General features: G+C 42.2%; 1 protein-coding gene across 1 annotated transcript in view; it reads left to right on the plus strand.

Annotated features, from left to right (window-relative positions):
• The window catches only part of ADAMTS18 (ADAM metallopeptidase with thrombospondin type 1 motif 18), an 84,511-nt gene that overhangs the window by 15,577 nt on the left and 52,209 nt on the right, over nucleotides 1-16,725 (plus strand). Inside the window, exon 3 of the mRNA XM_069868798.1 lies at nucleotides 15,109-15,391. Within this exon, the coding sequence (XP_069724899.1) occupies nucleotides 15,109-15,391 (283 nt within the window). The remainder of the gene's footprint in view (nucleotides 1-15,108; nucleotides 15,392-16,725) is intronic.

Here is a 16,725-nt window from a genome sequence, read left to right on the forward strand (position 1 = left end):
GAGGTGTTTAAGGTGCGGGTGGATGAGGTACTGAGGGGCATGGTTTAGAGATTGGTGGGAATGGTTGGACTTGATGATCCGGTGGGTCTCTTCCAGCCTGGTGATTCTATGATTCTATGATTCAAAGTGCTCTCTGCCTCCACAGCCCTGCTTCTGTGTTAGGTTTAATGGCAGAAGATGAGGAGATGAGCCCCCATCATGGGGCTGGTTTCCTGCTCACCACCAGCCTCCTCTGAATGGTCCCATGTGCTCCAAAAAATCCGTGGATATGCCACATGCTGGTAATGACATCTTAGACTCTAGACTTGACTTTTTGCCTTTTACTTGCCAATAAAAAGGAAAAGAAATTTCTGTTTGCCTACACAGCTATATCAGTGCCCTGAATTGGTGCTAGTCCTTTGATCTTGATTTTACACAGAACAGTGCAGCCAGTGTCCACTGTCTGAGATATTCATATATTATTTCATGAATTATATTCATATATTATTCCGTTACTTTCATGAAGTTGTGCAAGGCAGTGCTCGTTACAGCTTTTGTCTCTTCTGCCATTTAATAACTTTATTACGTGCTAAAACCCCAGTAATTATCATTTAAATCAGTATCTTTATGTTTCTTCCAGGAAGACTTAAGTTTTACAGATGTGAATAGTGACTCGTGATTTGTCTCTGATTTTTGTAGTAAGTGGATAGATGAAGGGTTGTTAGTAAAAAACATAATGTAGAGGAAGCGTATATTAGACTTGCATGACTTGTATCGTTATCTGTTAATATGTGCTAAAGGAATAAGTCACTGTAAGTATGTGAATTTATTTACTTTAAAAAAAAATCAGATTTATTTTGGACTGGTGAAACTTGTGAGAATCAGTAACAGCACGGGTAATTCAAAACCGCATGGAAGTTCAATGGCCTGTTCGGGCCCTTCTGAGGGGTTCAGTGGAAGTGTGTGAAGAGAAGGCCTGGACAGGGCAGATCAAATGTGGAATCTTGGGCTTAAACCATTCCAGCAGGATGGGGTGTGTATTTTATCTGACCTTACCAGCCTTCTTGTGCGCTAGCTCTCCACAGCTGTTGGATTAATTCTCGGAGACTGATGGGCAGTTTGAAATTACAAAGTTTTCAATGTCCTTGTTCCTGACAGATAAAGAGGGTGGGCATTTCCTGATTGTATGGTATACATTCAAAATATTTAAGTTCCTCTGGTGGTGTTTGTGACTAATTGACTTCCCCAGCACATTAACACCGCTGGGCTTATGCTGCGGGGGGAGGGTGTAGTGTAACATGCTATGAAGAGAGGAAATGTTTCACAACAAGAGGTCCTTCTGGCTTTTCCTCTGTTTACCTTACCTCCTGGGAAGAAGAAAAGGTGGAGTAAATGAGTGATGATCCAGATGGATCGCATGAACAGTCACATCTTTAGTCACGACATGTTAAGCTGGGCAAATTCAGGATTGCACTTTACCTTCTGGAAGTGGACACAGGCTTAGGTAGGAAAATCTGTAGGCACGAAGAGGGCTGTGCCCACCTTCATGCCTGGAGTCATTTGGCAAGCTGTGCCCCTTCAGTGGCCACTGAGCTGCCAGATTACACTGGGGTAAAGTCAGGGATGCACTCATGTGACAGACAAGGGCTTGAGTAGAGGCTCTAGCAGAGAGGTCAGACTGAGAACCGTGAATCGGTGGCTCTGTGAGTGGCGTGGAGCTCTGAGGGCCACATTTTTCACTTTTCATGTTTCTAATTTTTGTCTGTGAAAGCAGATACATCTTCTCTTGCTTACAGGAGTCAGTGTGCTTTGACACACTACTTGTTTGGCTCATGCATCACTCAGCACACCATGTGTATCCTGATTTCTTAGTAAGGGCTGGAGGCATGGGAGTAGCTCAGCTGTGCAGCACTTCTTGAGTCTTGACTGAGGTGTGCATGGTGCAAACTCCAGTGGGGTGTTCCATGGTGTCAGTGGAGAGCCCACTTGGGCCCTGGGACTAGAAACTGCATAGGATATTGAAGTGTCTGCAACTCTCACACACTGCCCTGATATCCCATTGCCTCTGTGACCCTGACAGCGCATTCCTCCTCTTGGAGCTTTTTTCTTAACCTGTGCTTAACCTGACCTTTGCTCAACCTACTATTCAGTAGATTCATTGCAAAAAGGAGGTCAGGCTAAACTTAGGAAATTTTGCCTCCTAAATCTTCTGCTGATTTTTCTTTTATAACTTTGCAACATGCTGAGCTGTCAGCAAATTCCATATAATTGTATCTCCCTTGACTTTGTTGCATGTTTATTTCAATAAGAAGGCCTTTAGTGTTAAACGTTGTGGCAACATCTGCAATAATAGATTTCTAGATTTCCTGGACCAATCATATAAAGAATATCTTGTAGAAGAAAAAGTTACTTTCAAGCACAACCTTTCCCTTATCACTTTATCTTTCCTGTTTCCTGAGAGCCGAGACATCACAGGGTTACAGAGATCTTTTGATGCTCCACGGACTATATTTTGAGAGACTTACTTTGAGGTAACAGAATGCATTGAGAACACTCGATTGTTCAAATGCTTTCATGAAGAAATGCTCTTCACTTGCTTCAGCAAGTGGTGCTTGCTGGCCCAGGAATGGAAGGCCTCCTTTCCTGCATCAGTTTCTGTGGGTCTCTGTAGAAATAAGAACCTTTATGTCCTCTCCTCAGCTTCTTTGTCATCTGGTCTCATTTCTGATTCTTAGAGGTGCATAACAGAGCTGATTTCTTCAATCAGAAGACATAAAAAAATGCTCCAACACCAGCTTTCATACTTTTCTTAAGACTTATGAGGCTAAATGGCCTCATAAGCCATATGCTTATCCTGACGTCTGTGTATGGTCACGTCAGCATAACCTTTCCTGGCCAGTTCAGTTCTGCAGGCCTCTTGAGTAAGTAAAAAAATGGATCTGAATACCTGGAAACTGTTGTGTTACACCTTAAATACTGCTTTAGACTTGTATATTGTATTCTGACCCTGTCAGGAGGCAGCATGTCAGGAGATGTAAACTAATGTATTGGGTTGAGGAATGGATTTACATCTACTTATATTGAAAATTTGGACCAATATTAAGGTACCACTACTTTTTCCATTTTATGAAGACAGTTATCACACAATCGCACAATTCTTCTATAGAGACTTCTGTAATTAGAAAATTGTACTGAAAATTATTTCTCATCAAATGTTCATTTACGATAGTATTAAAACCCTCTCTAGACTGGGACAGATCCACCCAGGCTTCCTGCTTTCCATTTCAGTACAGTTACAGCAACAGAGCACTTAGAGCGTGCTCACCCTTGTGCATCAGTCCCTGACCATGGAAAATGGGACAATTTGTGGGAGAGAGGAGCAAGACTGAGTGTGCACAGGTTTGCAGCAGGACGAGGATGAGTGTAGTATGTCGAAGAACTGCTGGTTAATAGCATTTGGCTACAAGTAGGAAAACAAAGATTCTTGGGACCCGTGGTGTACTTTGCAATAGAATATTGTGAAGGCAGGTTTTGTGGCTGTAAATGGTACCTACAAATATGAGGCTTTTTCATGACATGGAGTAGAGATCTAAGTTACTACATTTATTGTAGCAAATAACTAATTTCTTATTCAAATGCCCTCTGTAAACTAAGATCGGGATGCTAAAGGTGTTTGTATGGCTTGTATGGTTGTCCAAATGTTACATGGAGTTGCCATCGTACAGCTTTCTTAATGTGAAAACTGAGGAAGTGGTGAGGTCTGATTTTAACTCGATAGATCTCTGGGACCATGCTGCCCCGTGTTTCAGGTTCCAGAGTATGAGTTACATTCAAGGGTTTACTGATTTGCCATTTCTTGGAACAAAAGTGTGATTCAGCCACATGTTGGCTACTGTCCTGTTTCGAAGAGGTGATTGCAGCAAAAGAAGAGAAGTGGAATTTATTTTTTCCTGCTTCTCCTTCCACAGTTGTGCTAAGTAATCACACGTTCTCTATAGGCACAAGAAAAATAGAAAGCATTATAGCAAGGGGATTTCTGATTCGTAGGAATGGTTGGGCTCGATAATCCTGGAGGTCTTCTCCAACCTAGTGATTCTGTGATTCTGTGATTGTGAGCAAACCTGTTGGCCTGCTGTGACTGCGCGTTTCTGGGTCACACACCGTGTAGCTCTGGTTCCTGTGTGTGGGGCCACGAGGCAGCAGCCCATCCAGGGATGTGACAAGGGAGAGATTGTGGGCAGAGACGTATTTGAGGAGCACGTCTCAGCACAGGGTGTTTGCCAGCATGGAGCCCTGCTGGGCGGCACACACCTCGCTGGGCTGTGAGCTCCTGTGCTGAGGGCAGCTGGGCACAGCACGACGGCTCAGGCTGCTGGGTGAGGAAGGTGGAGGCATTTTAACAGAGCAACCCAACTTGGGGCAAATGTGAGCCTTCACAAGTCTCTGTTGAGCATTGTCTGGGTTGGTTACAAAATCCTTTCCATAAAACCAAGAAATGAGGGGCAGAGAAGCTGAATTGCTGAAGAACTGAGAGTTTAATCCAGATAGCCCAGGCGCCAGCCTGACATTCTCACTCTTGGGCCGTCTTCACTTTTTGTTTTGCATTCCCTTATTGGCCTAAGCTCTTTTGTTCCCTTCCCTTTCTCCTTCCCACATAGATATTTCAACATATGTGTGTGTCTGTGCATGTGGAATATCAGCAAAGCTGATACTTTGCTCCCTACAGAGTTCCTTGTGACCACTCTCTCGTGTAACTAATCCATAGCAATGTATACTCCAACCAGGAAAATTAAAAGGTTGGGAACCACTGACCTAACTTTTTAGTAAGCAGTACAGCTGGCAATCAGCTGTAACCCGAGCTCCTCGTTACTGGAGCTGCCTGAGCTATTCATAGCAAAGTCAAATTGCTATGGGAATTGAGCTGGATTTATTTTGTTTGAATGCAAATTATCCCAGGTCAGACAGGCTCAGATCTTCTGCCCCCTCAAATTCATTTGCATCAGCTCTGCCAGGCTTAGACTTTTATCTGGAGGATCTTCACTGGGAAAAGTGGGTATGAGTAGAAAATTGCCTCCGTCTAGAACATTTGCTTTGGGACTTCGATGCAGTCAGCGTAAGGCACTCTGGAGCCAAGAGAAGGGGCTACCATCAGCCAGCCCTGTCTGGTGTCCAAGCGCATTGGGCAAGTGTCTCTGTTGGCTGCACCTTCAACAGGGTCTTTTGTAAGGGAGAGCGAGTCTTTCAGGCGTGTCTGCTGCTCGCAGTCACGATATGAAATGTTCTTCTGAAAGGTCCAGCTGCCAAACACCCATCATCACAGGAAGAGCTGTGTTTTCGCTAAGGAAAGCCTCAAGTTTGAGTCTAATACACGTGTTCACAATGGGTAAATAAACCTTTTAAAAACTCACTTGAAAATGGTTCATGAAATCAGAAAGAAAATAAACCACCAAAGCCATACAGTTTATTTTAAAAAATCTCCTAGTTGACAGCGTTGTTTCCTGCATGACTTTAATATTTGGAGTTGCATGTCTGATAGGGAGGAATGCTCCTGACCAGAAATGCTCAAGCACGCAGCTGTTAATGCTAAGTACCTGTGGAAAAGAATTTCCAGGTACTGATTTTAGTTATCTATCATCAGTACTTTTTTTTCAAGCGGCTCATTTTCTGTGTCATTGTGCTCCAATCTCATTGGGTTTGCTTTTATCACAACTATAGAAGCAGAATATTCATTAGGAAGGCATGCACTTTCCCTAGAATATTTGTATGTTTGCACATTCCATCCACACCAAATCGATTAGCTGTACACTGAGGAGGAGAACGTTGCCAGGATATTTTCCTTGCACCCGATCCTTTGAGCAGCATGAATAATTCACAGTGAACCATCCTTAGGGTGGAACTCTGCCCTGTGCAGAGGTGTGTTAAAGGTCTAGGTGACTTGAAGTCACATTTTGGAGACTTAAGAGGAATGTTAATGGTGCTCTGATTCTGTGCTGTTGCACAGCCCAAATATAAGGCCAGTGTAAGTCACTCTGGAGTCAAGGGAAGGGGTGACCATCAACCAGCCTGTTGGTGTCCAAGTGCAGTGGGCAAGTGTCTCTCTCTGTTGGCTGCACCTTCAGCACGGTAGCTCGTAAGGAAGAGCGAGTCTTTCAGGCTTGTCTGCTTCTTGCTGTTGCACAGAATCAGAGGACAGAGAGGGCTGCATTTTCTATCCTTCAACATTTCCAAAAGGTATAGCTCCTCTTCCAGGTTAAGGATTCTCTTAATCTGTGCACTTGATTACATAGGATCCTGGAGCAGGAGATTAACCAAGAGAACTGAAGGCAGCTGTGTTATTCGTGATGTCCTCTAGGTAACTACTCAGCTGTAAGACAGCACAGGACAAATAGCGGGCTGCCTTTTTAGGAAAAATGAAGCAGAAATGCATTCATAAAATGTTTCCTGTTTGCTTTGTGATGGATTTCAGAACTGTCATACCTAATAAAATACCTAGATTTTATCTCAGAGTTGCAGTGATTTGCTTAAGCAGGCGGTGCTTGTACAGCTCCCAAGCCTATAGCCAAGCTGTTGGCTTCGCTTTCGGGAACCGTTATAGCCACACAAAGAGCCGTCCTGATGGAATCGTTAACAAAGTGATCCTGAGTGCAGCTTGGTAAACCTTCAGCACTAAACCTAAATGTTATTAATGTAGAGTTAGTGCCATCATGCTGTAGTTTACATTGGTAATTTTCTTCTGTTCATTTCTCATGCCTACTTCTGGTTTTAAAAAACCCAAACCATGAGAAATGAGAGAGCTCCTGTACTGACAAGTATTTAACTGGTGGCAAAGCAATCCAATTTGTGTTAGTTCTAGAATATCTCATTACCCTGCAATAAATACCAATTTAATACACTTAAATACCAACGTGCCTGGTTCAATTACTTTAAGTGGAGGAACAAATAAGAATATTTCCTTATTTGCCATATGTTGACAGAGGGCTGCATAAAGATCTTTTAAACAAGTTCAGTCAACTGCAGAAATACAAAGGCCCCATTCAGAGATAACACTGTCTTTGTTCTTATAGGAATAATTAAAGACAGGCAATTTTGTTACCTTGTTTTAATAATTGCTGAATGTTCTGCATAGCACTTTGGAGCAACCAAACAGAGTAGTCTTTCATGCCTAACTCACACTGGCAATTTAAACATTGTCCTCTCCTTCTGTCAGATCCTCAGATAATAAATTGCTGTATGATTAAGAACACTTAACATTTAACATTTGCAAGAAATCTATATTGTGTTAGAAAACAGAATAAATCAAGTTATTTTTTGCGAGTCACTTAAAATCTAAAGAAAAAAATGTGATCTGCTGTACAATTTTCAAGTTGGAATAGGCAACCAGTGATCCTAATGCTTCTTTTATCATAAAACTATTTGAGTGTGTATAAAGGCCGTTAACTTAACCTAAACATTTGCTGTGGTACAGAGCCAGATATTCCAATCTGGTGAAAGGCAGTAAAGGTCTGCTGAGGTTTTTCTCATCAGCCAAGGACCCAGTCCAATAAACCATTGGATTTGTGCTTCCCTGACTCTTGAGCAGTCGCCAGTAACTGCCCATGTCCAGACTTGATACATTTCTAAGGGTGAGTGAATTTGGCAAACATAAAAGCTAGGGAAAAGTTAACTTCGCTCTTTCATTTTGTGCGTTCACATGCCTTTGTGCTGTCTGGTTTGGGACACAATCAAAAATGAACATGCTTGGTGTTTTGCTCATGGGATTTCTGACTTCAGTAATACATGTGTATTACTGGAACCCTCCTGAGACCCTGTTCTCACTGTTTTCCTAGAGCATGTTCTTTCCCAAATTGGAATAAATGCACTCTGGAAATGCTTGCAGAGACAATGTTCAGCTCAATGGGACCTCCTGGGTGCTTAACACTTTTTAAAAGTCAGTCATTTATTTAACAACCAGACCTTTCACTTTTTGTTGGAGAATCTTTGATCGTGTCCCTGTCACTGTGCCTCGGAAGCTGATTTCATATACCCAGTGCTTCAGGAACATGAGCACATCTGTGTGATGTGCCCTCAGCTCCATTAACTGCTGCTGTCCCCTTGCAGTTCCACCCAGAGAAGGGGCTGTAGGTCACAGCAGAGAGAGAATGAACTTCTTTGATTACCATGATTTACTGCCACTGGTTTGACTGTTTGCTTGTGATGCTTCCCGAGAGTAAAGTTATCTTTCACCTCAGCAACACTTTCTGCAGTTTGACTCCTTCCTGCATTGTCAGATATGTTGCTTGTCATTTTTTTCTACCTAATTTCACATCTTAATTTGCTCATTTTGATTATATTTTCCAGAGCATTGACATTTTGACCCTAAGCTGAGAGGTGCTCAATAACCCATCTCTCAGAGTCAGTTAGTGATATCGGGTGTCTACAGTCCCAGGTCAGGCAGTACTATACTGCTGGCTATAATTCTTGGAAGTAGTTTTGCTTATGACTGTAGTAAGGTTATAGTCTCACATGTTTCTCAGCCTACCAACTTAACCCATCTCAAGAGGTGAGTCTACTTCATTACATGTTCTCTGAAGAAACAATGATTTATTGAGGCTGCTAACATGGTGCAGGACTGCTTTGAGCGGCCTTGTATTAGCATTGGTTGGATATTCTTGTTTTAGAGGAAAGAGGAATCCAAAAGATGAATGTTGGCAAACATATCAGGGCTTTATTCTTCCTGGGGTTCCTTGGCATGCGTGAGAAAACTATATCTGTGCCCCATTTTCAAGGCTTGACCCAAGCCCCGTTCGAAGCAGCAGGCACGTCTCCTGCTGCCTGGGCAGGGTTGGTGTCCGGCTGCCGGTGTGTGCGCAGGGACTGCCAGCTCCACACCGTGGGTTTATCAGAGTAAGCGTTTGAAACGGATCTGAAATCACCATTGCCCTTCTCCAAGCTGTTGTCCACAAAGTAGACCCATTACAAAATACCACATAGACACATAAATGTTATGCTGTGCTTGAGTTAGAAACCTAGTCTTGTAGCAGCTACCTTGCTTCTAGTTGGAGCTGGCTGGCCACCAGCTGCCTTGGAGCATGTGCAGAATGGATGTGGGCCTGATTGCTCCTCGAATCCTGTGTTCAGTTCTGGGCCCCTCAGCACAAGAAGGATGTTGAGGCTCTGGAGAGAGTCCAGAGAAGAGCAACAAAGCTGGTGAAGGGGCTGGAGAACAGGCCTTATGAGGAGTGGCTGAGAGAGCTGGGGGTGTTTAGCCTTGAGAAGAGGAGGCTGAGGGGAGACCTCATTGCTCTCTACAACTACCTGAAAGGAGGTTGTAGAGAGGAGGGTGCTGGCCTCTTCTCCCAAGTGACAGGGGACAGGATGAGAGGGAATGGCCTCAAGCTCCACCTGGGGAGGTTCAGGCTGGACAATAGGAAAAAATTTTTCACAGAAAGGGTCACTGGGCCCTGGCAGAGGCTGCCCAGGGAGGGGGTTGAGTCCCCTTCCCTGGAGGTGTTTAAGGCATGGGTGGATGAGGTGCTGAGGGGCATGGTTTAGTGTTTGATAGGAATGGTTGGACTTGATTACCCACTGGGTCTCTTCCAACCTGGTTATTCTATGATTCTATGAAGAGAATTTCTGTACTTGAAGGAACTACCACTATACATTTATAAAAGCTGAGGGAAGGCCCTCACCTCCCCTTCAGTCTGTGGTGCAACCCGGGCAATGGTACTGGAGTTATGGGGAGACCTCTCCCTTCAAGCACACGGTGCAGTATGTTGGTATTTGTACTTTCAATACATTGACATGTATGTAATTCTAGAGGCCAGTCTGGGCCCAACAGCAACTTCTAGCTGTTGTCAGGTAGCTTTAAGTTGTGTGAGTAGCTTCATGTTCTCTGTATCTCCATTGTACCCTCTTCCTGCTGCTGAGATGCTCATTATTGCTGTGCAGCAAACAGTCTGGCAGACAAAACCCATGTGTGAGACATCTGAGCAAGAGGAGTTTCTCCTCCAGCAAGGGAATTCTTTGGTGGCAGAGATGTCTTTTATGTCTTCTTTGTGATGCCAAAGTGACTGAGGCTTAGCAGAGCATCAGGGAAGAAAATAAAGAGTTTGACTTTGGTTAAAATGAGCTGTAGCTAAGATGATTTCATGAGTTTTTACTGCAAAGAGAGTGAGGAAATACTCCAATACGGTGTTCCTTGAGATGATCACAACAATATTGTGATATGAATACTGGATATATAGGCATCTTTGACCTCAAATAATTTAAAATAGCTAGCAACCATAGTTCTTAGCTCATCTGTTCTTTATATTTCAAGGAAATTCTTAATTTACATTTTTATTTATTTTAAGTAGTATTGAAAAGTGTACTTTGTCTCTGTACTTTACGTGTTGTAACACTCGTTAAGATGTGTTTGAATCAACGATTTGCGGTTTTTAGGAGCTGGACAGTTGGGAAATAACACAACAGAAGTCTTGGATCAATGTCCAGGGAAGTCTGTGGAAAGCTTTATGCCAATTGCAGCTGGCCTTTTGTCAAGGCTTTTACAACTTTGCATGAGTATTTGGAACTATTTTAGTGGGTGTGAAACTACATCTGACTCTTCCTTTCAAGAGATTTTTCATCTTGAGTGCATGCACACCCATCTAATGGTATAGACGTCATTGATTTCTTTGGCCATTATTTTAGCTTCTCTCACTGAAGAAAGTGTGGGTTTTTAACACTTAATTTTGTGTATATACTCATAACACTGCATAAAGCATTCTGAGTATAAGTAGCATTCTCTCAACAACACATGAAAGCTTTTTAGCACTTTATTTAATTGAAATAGTGCTGTCTTTGTACAAACTGTAATTGAACTTTGCATCTTCAGTATTATATAGCTAAGTTTAGTGGAGACATTGCAAGTTCATTTATTCACGTGTTTTAATTCTCAGTTTCATTTCACTGTGCTTCTTACCTCGTTATTTACACCTAATTTATGAAGCTCGTGTAACTCTTAACAGGCATATGGTGAAGCTGTTGCTTTTACTTTAATTAGCACATAATGAAAGTGCCTTGTGTGCATACAGAGAACCCACAGCCATTAGGCTCTTCTAGTTTAGAGTGAGGGCTTGTCTGCTATTTCAGGAGTGAGCTTTGTTAGAACATAGGCAAGAGTTCTGAAAATCCTTCCCTTGCTGTCACTGCTGTGTTTCTTACAGAAGGTCTGTTCTTTGGAGATGCTGCAACCTCAGAGAGTTAGGTTTACAGGCTGATAAGCTGCCCAAGGCTTCACTCAGAGCCTGAGAACACAAGGGGAGAAAAATGGGTGCAGCCTGTGGGCTGTTCTTGTAAGAGGCCAATGAGAAGCCTGTTTGATAAGTTAGACTGCGACTCTCAAACCCCTTCCATCGGGATCTAAAATCAGTGGAAACTTTACCTGGTTCTGTACAGCCAAGATGAACTTTCAGTGATTTCAAAAAGTTCACCATGTTTTTCAGTTTATAATCTAATTTCAGTTTAAAAACCTTGCTTGAAGAAGATATTTTGTCATCATTTCCCTTGTCCAGATGTCATTTTGAGCTTCTTCCTCCTTTTGAAGCACACCAAGAAAACAGAACGAGTGTCTTGCCTTAGTGATAACACCCTGATACCACGGAATTTCACAAATCCATATTGGATCTGAAAGTTCCTCTAGCCCAGAGCTAAGCAAACAGTTCATAACAAATTATAAGGGGGAGGAATGTTACCTTCTCTTCTCAACTTTTCTGCAAACAAACTGCAAGTTCCTCCAATGTATTGATTTGGAATTTTTTGCTAACCACACAGATTAGTGTGTATCTTTCCATTTACTTTCCAATGGCACGGGATATCCCTTCGAGAAGGACAGCAAATATGTATTGTTGAGGGAAGAACCAGAAAACAGCAAATTCCACTCAGCAATCTCTTGGGTTTTCCTTCCCACCATATTCTCACAATTACTGCTATTATTAGTGAGACCCGCAGTGGGGGAGAGAGGGAAGAGACAGGAGTCCCTGGTCTTTTTCATGCTGTGTTGTCTAGACTTAGTAAAAATGTTAGATTTTGTCATCCTTCTTCCTCTCATGGTGTTATAATTGCAAAGAATCTGAAATAAAACTGGAGTTTTGACCTATTTGACCCTCTCCTTGTTGGGTCCCAAACCCATCAGGCTTTTTGGAAAGATATAATTGAGTTCTGATTCAGGGAAAATCAAGGCCAAAATCTGGCCAGGTCAGTTTTCCCAGCATTGCTTTGGACTCACCAAGGAATTTCTTTTAATGTGAATACTTGAAGCCATCCCATACCTGGAAGAGGTGGAGAATGGCCTGTGATTGAGTGTTCCAGCTGCTCTGCGGGGCCACCCCTTTCTTCTTGACAGCTTCACAGACCTAGGAGTTAGCAAAAAAGAAGGTATCTCTCATTTACACCACATTTTTCAATTAGGAGGATGTGTCTGATGTAAAACCCAAAGGGAAGAAGTCTTACTAGAGCTTAGGGCCATTTCTGCTGGAAAATAAATGGAATATGTTTGTGAGGCACTCGAGCAGCGACCACCCATGTCAAGGTGCGGCGGCATGCATGGACAGGGCCCAGAATTCAGGTTTCCCCCACCAAATTCTCAGCCGACCTTTATAATGCTGGATACAGAAGTGCCAGTCGGGGCTGTAACTTGGCGGACAGCAGGGATAGTTTCTTACAGGAAAATGTAGAACCCCTCTTTGTTCCAGGTGGTTTGAATCATTTACAAAATGAATCCTACAGGAATCATTTCAGATGTGGAAACCTTTAAGATGGGGAAATAAAAACCAGATTCACTACATTTCTGTTTTCCAGCTGAAAAGAGAAATTGTGTTGCGGTGCCCAGCTATCGGTGCACTCCAGTAGATAAAGGGTGCCTCTCAGAACCACTTCTGAATTGTGCAATGACACACGCCGTAAGGATTAAAATATTAGTCTTCTTCCCTACAGGAAAGTACTTTGTCATGACCAAATATGATCTGACATTTGAAATATGCCACCTTATTGCCTATAGTGAGCAGGCCAGTTAAATTCTTCTCAGTTATTTAAAGCCTGTCTCTCACTGACAGAGGCAATTTTAACCTTCATACTGAATGATCAGTAGATAGAGGGTGAGATACATAATTATGAACTCATGTTGAAGAAAGGAGAGGGGGAAATTTGTTAATCAGTATATCATCTCCGTTTTCATATTCTTTTTCAGGAGCCAATTAGATCCTCCCTGTTCATGACATGGAACCCCTTCTATTGCCAAAATTAAGATACCAGTATGATTATATTATTAGGCACCTGTGAAAGATGCTTGTAGTGGGGACTTCTGCAGAGATAGCTTTGATTCAGGAGGACAGAGGTGAATTTCCATGGAAAGGGTACAGTGTATGACCATAGGCTGTTGGGAACCTGCATACGTCTGACAAATATTTTCAGCTGGAATAGACTTGTAGTCGGTTTTAGTATTAGCTTAGTAAACAGTTAAAGCTGTGAAGATTTCATATGTAACTTTCTAGTTTCACTTGCTTTTCATTTTCTGTTCAGATGAAACAGTTCCGAAAGTGCAGAAAATGCCACAAATTCTTAAGAACTATAATGCCAACATTAGGCTTTCAAACTACTCTCGTCTTGATAGCCTGGCATCCTGCTCCTCTGAGGTTAAGCTATAGGAAAGCACCCGTTTCAGAAGGGAAGAGGTGATCCATGTCCAATGCCTGCATTTTCAAAGAATGCTTTTTGAGGAAGGAGGTTGAATCATGATCTGGGAGAACTTAAGATGTTGGACAAGATGGTTTGCAATTGACATTTGTTTGTCTGCACATAGTTTTCTGAAGCCTAAGAGATATGTAGTCCTCGTGGGATGTCAATTTTGGCAGGAGGGTGTTGGCACGTGGTGGAGCCTCGCTGATCCAAACCAAAAGTCTGTATCTAGTATTACGTATATAATGTAATAGAATTACCTGATGAAACTTCTCCTTGGTTTTTTACTTGGTAAAAAAAAAGTGTTTATTACAACATGTTTTACAAAACCAAGAAATGAAATAAAATCATAACTGATTAATGAGCTGCATGGAAATACTTCCTCAGTGCCACCCACATTTCCCTGGCCCTGATCCTGGAAACACTTCATCACATGTGAAGCTTTATGCACAGATACTATGTGAAAAATACAGTCTAGTTTTCCCATACTTCTGCCTTTCAGGGATCCAAGGAGGAAAGCAAGTATCAGATACTTGCATTCACTGAGTAGTTTTCTCTTGTAGGAGGGCATAAATTGTGAACGGTCCTTATGTTTAGATTGCAGGGAGTTGATTACCAAAATGTTCAGATGCATCAGCTTAGGGCTGCTCACTATAATGTGCTTACGCTTCTACTTAGAGTAACCTGGAGTCTGAGCGTTTCCGTCTGGTAACACCTTATTCAGGAAAAATCCTGAAACTTGATTTGAAGTCTTTCATTTTACTAATGTATGCATTTATTAGAAGTTGCATTTTCTTTTTGTGTGAGGTTGTATGTCCTGTACACAAACACACATACAAGCAAATCTGTACAGTGAAGAATGGATTCATGGTGTATCTGAATAGTGCATCTATGGCCTCAAGATGCACCAGGGGACATTTAGGTAGGATAACAGGAGGAATTTCTTTACCAAAAGGGTTGTCAAGTACTGGCAGAGGCTGCCCACGGAGGTGGTTAAGTTCCCATCCCTGGAGGTGCTTAAAAGATGAGTAGGTGTGGTACTTGAGGACATGGTCTAGTGGCAGACTTAGCAGGGCTGGATTGATGGTTGGACTCAATGATCTTAAAGGTCTTTTCTAACCGAAACAATTCTGTGAAATGATTCATGGTACTGTGTGAAGGTGCTGTGCTGCCAATCCCACAGCATTCTTGTTCTGAATTACTGAACTTGAAACCTGGTCATCTCCAAAGTGAAACAGTGCATAATTAATTGGTAAGACTGTCTAAATCATATATTGAATAGAGAAGGACATTCCAAACTGTCTAAGTTTTGAAGGGAGATCTCTTAGTTGCCAGCTGGGGTTAAACCATGATGCAGAGCTTGCGTGTTCCAGCTGTGAACCCTGACAGTCTTTCCTCTAATTTGTTGTGTTTTGTTTTGTTTTGTTTTGTTTTCAGTCAGGCTTAATAAGGACACAAAAGATTGAGTTCCTTATATCTCCATTACCTCAGCAGCTAGCACAGGAGCACAACTACACCTCTCCAGCTGGACACCATCCTCACGTGTTGTACAAACGGACTGCAGAAGAGAAGGTGCACGGGTACACAGTACAGTCCAACCCCAAACTCTTTTCTTTCAGTCATCACAGAATGCACACTTCCCACAAGTATCACGCTCAAGCAAATGGTTACCACCATGGAAGGTTTCAAAAGCAGCATTTTTGTGGACGTCGCAAGAAATGTATGTAAGGAAACTTTCTCTCCTTGTTTGAGATAGTGGCTTTTAGAGACTGGTGATTCTGAGGTGTGGTTCATAGTCACCCTTGTGATGGAGAAAATAATTATAAATAATACAGTTATAAAGTGAAATAGATATGAGAAACTTGATTATTCCTTTAAATTGGTGTCAGCATCAGTATTAAGCCATCACACACACAGTTTAGTTTTTTTATTCACTATCAAGATTAAAAGATTCCTTGTCTTATTTTTTTTTGACATTGAAATAGCTCTCATTAAGCAGTTCTGGTTTAGATCACTGCTTTGGCACAGCAGTGGGTGCTGAGTCCCTGAACTGCTCTCTGTTAGTTTGAGGATATACAACTGATTAGTCTTGAAGATAAGAAAAAGTCTTTCAAGTCATTAATTTCTGAAAGGACAGACAAGAAGTATTTTGGAAATCACCGCTTGATAATGAAATTTTCAGCCACCGACATCTTCAAAAAGAACCTGCCATGTCAATGGCTTAAATAATATTTTGGAGCCACCTCTTACAAAACATTTTGGAACGTATTCTCCTGCCAAGGTCTATTCTGAGTCCTTCATTAGGCCTTCGAATTACAGAGCATTTTAGAACCCCCTTGGATCCTATATCTGTACTTATAGCATTCAACTGATTCTGTTTGAAAGCTGATCTCCCTGCACACTGAGTTTCTTAACGAGGGTCTCCAGGTCTGCACATGGTATGGCAAATATTGTCTTACTCTAGTTATATTCTGCATGAGTTCTGAGAAAATAAGCAGGTTCCTCCTCCAAAAGATGTGTAGGGAAGAAACAAATAAACAAACAGAAGGGAAAGAATGTGAATGTAGATATTGGAAAAGGTGTCTGGCTGAACCTGAGGCCTGGAAACCGCTTCTCCAAAATGCCTTCTCCCCGGGACTGAAAGCTGAACCAAATGCACAGGTTCGACTTGTGAGTGTTTGCATTCTGATGCAGTTCGAAACAACCTTATTGTGCCTTCCCTTTCCCTCCTGTCTGGTTCCCTGCTGCCTGCTTCAGAGCAGAGGGGAGTGGTGCTAAGTTAGCTCATCTGCTCTGCACTGCTGTGTTTTATTTTATTTGCATTTTCTGCTGTGGTCTTGTGCCTTATTTTCTCTGCCCCCTGTGACTGCTTGTCCAAATTCAGAATTATTCATGTCCTCTTAGCTTTTACACGGTGCTTATCCCTATAATAAGTGAGGGTGTCTTGAACGCTGTATTTTCATTACGTCCTAGGATGAGAAGATATTATTATTACTGTCTTATAAATAGGACTCACAGGAGGTCAAAAGGACAAAGGAGAGGTCAAAAATAACC

This window comes from Phaenicophaeus curvirostris, chromosome 14, assembly GCF_032191515.1.
Source record: "Phaenicophaeus curvirostris isolate KB17595 chromosome 14, BPBGC_Pcur_1.0, whole genome shotgun sequence".
In the NCBI taxonomy this organism is placed as follows: Eukaryota; Metazoa; Chordata; class Aves; order Cuculiformes; family Cuculidae; genus Phaenicophaeus; species Phaenicophaeus curvirostris.